The sequence below is a fragment of the Poecilia reticulata genome, linkage group LG11 (assembly GCF_000633615.1).
Source record: "Poecilia reticulata strain Guanapo linkage group LG11, Guppy_female_1.0+MT, whole genome shotgun sequence".
NCBI classification, from domain to species: Eukaryota; Metazoa; Chordata; class Actinopteri; order Cyprinodontiformes; family Poeciliidae; genus Poecilia; species Poecilia reticulata.
Genome location: NC_024341.1, coordinates 28,738,977 through 28,741,844, shown reverse-complemented (window position 1 = coordinate 28,741,844; position 2,868 = coordinate 28,738,977). Strand labels below are relative to the sequence as shown.

Genomic DNA, 2,868 nt, shown 5'->3' with positions numbered 1-2,868 from the left:
GTGGGACGGCTGTCTGAGGAGTGTGAGTACTTTGCTTACGGGCTGAGCAGTGCCGGGTCGGACTGGGTCACGCTGCGCTTCCTGAACCCGGTCGATCTGGCGCCGCTGCCCGATGTTCTGGAGCGGGTCAAGTTCAGCTGCCTGGCCTGGACCCACGACGCCCGGGGCATCTTCTACAACTGCTACCCGCCTCAGGACGGCAAGGCTGACGGTCAGAACCACGCACCGGCCCGGTTCTGGTTCTGACAGCGCACCAGAACCACCCGGGTCTGGCTCCAGATCAGAACCGGACCAACAGAACCAGAGTAACCAGCTCCTGTCGTCCCTCAGGCACAGAGACCACGTCCAACATCAACCAGAAGCTCTTCTACCATCGGATCGGAACCGAGCAGTCCGACGACGTTCTGGTGGCCGAGTTCCCGGACCATCCCAAATGGCACAGCTCAGTTACGGTGAGTCCGACCAGAACCAGGTTCTGATCCAGAAACACACCAGACCAAAACCAAGTCCATTCACTCTGAGACGGCCCGGACCACCAGAACCCTGCAGAGTACCAACTGATTCGGGTTTTCATCCCACAACCACAGTCAGAACCAGTACCAGTCCAGGTCCAATCAGAATCATTCAAGGTCCAATCAGAACCAGTCCAGGTCCAATCAGAACCAGTACCAGTCCAGGTCCAGTCAGAACCAGTNGCTGAATGTTTGGCTAGCTGCTAGCTAAACGTTTAGCTAGCTGCTAGCAGCTGGCTGAATGTTTAGCTAGCAACCTAATTATATAGTTGGCCATTTGAATATATAAAGCTAAAAATAAATATTTGGTTTGGAAGCTAAATGTTCTCGATGCATTTATAAACTTCATTAAATTAAATGTTTTGACACTTCAGATGAACATGTGGAGTTTTTCTCTCCTACAGACTGAATAACCAAAACGTTGCTTTGTTCTTTTGCGCTGATTCAGCATCTGAAGAGGCGGAACCGGCTGCTGGTGTTGGAGTTTTTTAATAACACGTTTAAATATTGCAACAGCCATCAGGTTTCCTCCAGTCAGGTAAAAATCATTAGAAAGAAATGTTCATCGATCCGTTTTATATTCCAAACGTAACCAGTAAAACTTTTACACGGTGAGCAGATATTAGATCAACACGTTATTCAAACAAATTATAAAAATAGATTTGGCATTTCAGATACATATTTACAGTATTAAACATCAAAACTGGTTACGCGGAGCGGAGAGCGGGTCAAGAAGAAGAAACCCAAAGAAGAAGAAGAAGAAGAAGAAGTGCAACATCATCATGTTTACAGCAGGAATCACACAGAACCAGCGAGTCCAGTTAGACTTCAGGAACGCACAGATACTGTGTACCGACAGTTCAAACCTCCCTCTGCCGGTTCCGAGTCCAAACCCAACAGAACCGAACTAATAAAACCTTCCTCTGTGGAGAGAATAAATATGGAGACATAGGTTTACAGCAGGGCGGCCGCCAGGGGGCGCAGCGCCTGGAAAACACCATAAACTGAAAAACATTTCTGTCCCTCTTCTCATCAATCAATCAATCAATCAATCAATCAATGACATTTCACACACAGAGTGACATATTTTAATCCTTTGTTTCCAGTAGTTCTGATGATTTTGGCTCAAAGAATGAAAATCCAAAATCTGCTTCACATAAAAAATAATAAAAATAAAAGTAAAAAACAAAAAGCCTGAAATCCAAATAGACTCAGAAAACCTGAATGTTAAAAATGTATTTTAAAAAACGAATCAAGACTGAAATCCCAACATTTATTGTCTCAGAAAAATCATAAAAAAAATTAATAAAATGAAATAAATAGGAGACAAATCCAAAAATTGTCACAGAAAATCTGAATATTAGAATAAATAGATAAAGTTTTAAAACCCAAAATGTCTCAGAAAATTAGAATATTGCATCAAATCAATAGGGTGATATTTTAAGCAGAAATATCAGGATCTGGGAACATTTTGGTCTTTTTCCCTCAGCTCCTGCTGGAGCTTCTCCAGATTCCCAGGCTGCGGTTCTCCCTGTTGCTGCGGCATCTTTTCCTTCCACTCAATCTTCCATTAATGTGCTTGGATGCAGAGCTCTGAACAACCAGCTCCTTCCCTCCACCACTTCTCAATGCTCAGATCTATTTCTGGCTTTTCCTTCTCTGAGATTTAATCATCAGAATTACGAGAGGTTCCTGGAATCTGACAGAATGTTTTTTTTCCTGATATTCCAGGTTTTTGAGCTGAACCTGTAAACACAGAAACATGAGGACTGTTACTGAAATGACGTCCAGCACAAAGAAAACCAGGAAAAAGCACCAAGGAGAAGAAAAACCCCACAGTTTGAACCTTTTACAGCGTCTGTTTCTGATTGGGCCACCACTGAAGCCCCGCCCACTTGGCCCGCTCCAGTTGGTCGGTCGGATCGGCGTGGAAACACGAGTCCGTGTGCCAAGATTAGTCTTAAAGGGACATCCCACCAAACCTGTCTGTCCGGGGCTCTGATTGGCCGGACGGAGCAGCAGAGGTCACAAAGGTCACATTACATCACTGCGGTCCTCGGGTCGCCCGCTCGCCTCCTCTTGGAAACAGGAAGAAGGGATGAAGGAATGGAAGACGAGTCCAGGTTTTGCTGGTCTGTCCTCCAGGGTGGACGCTCCCCGCTCCTCTCCTCCTGCACACCTGGGTGAGGCGCAGCAGCCGCAGCCAGGTGAGGTCAGACCTGGACCCCCCGGTCAGTCAGACCTGGACCCCCTAGTCAGTCAGACCTGGACCCCCCAGTCAGTCAGACCTGGACCCCCCAGTCAGTCAGACCTGGACCCCCCGGCCGGTCAGATAAGACCTGGACCCCCCGGTCAG

The 2,868-nt window shown here is 46.9% G+C and overlaps 1 protein-coding gene across 1 annotated transcript in view; it reads right to left on the bottom strand.

Moving 5' to 3' along the window:
* Positions 1-2,546: 2,546 nt before the first annotated feature.
* The window catches only part of LOC103473097 (ephrin type-A receptor 7), an 83,602-nt gene continuing 83,280 nt past the window's right edge, over positions 2,547-2,868 (bottom strand). Inside the window, exon 16 of the mRNA XM_017307391.1 lies at positions 2,547-2,691. Coding sequence (XP_017162880.1) covers positions 2,547-2,691 — 145 coding nt within the window. The remainder of the gene's footprint in view (positions 2,692-2,868) is intronic.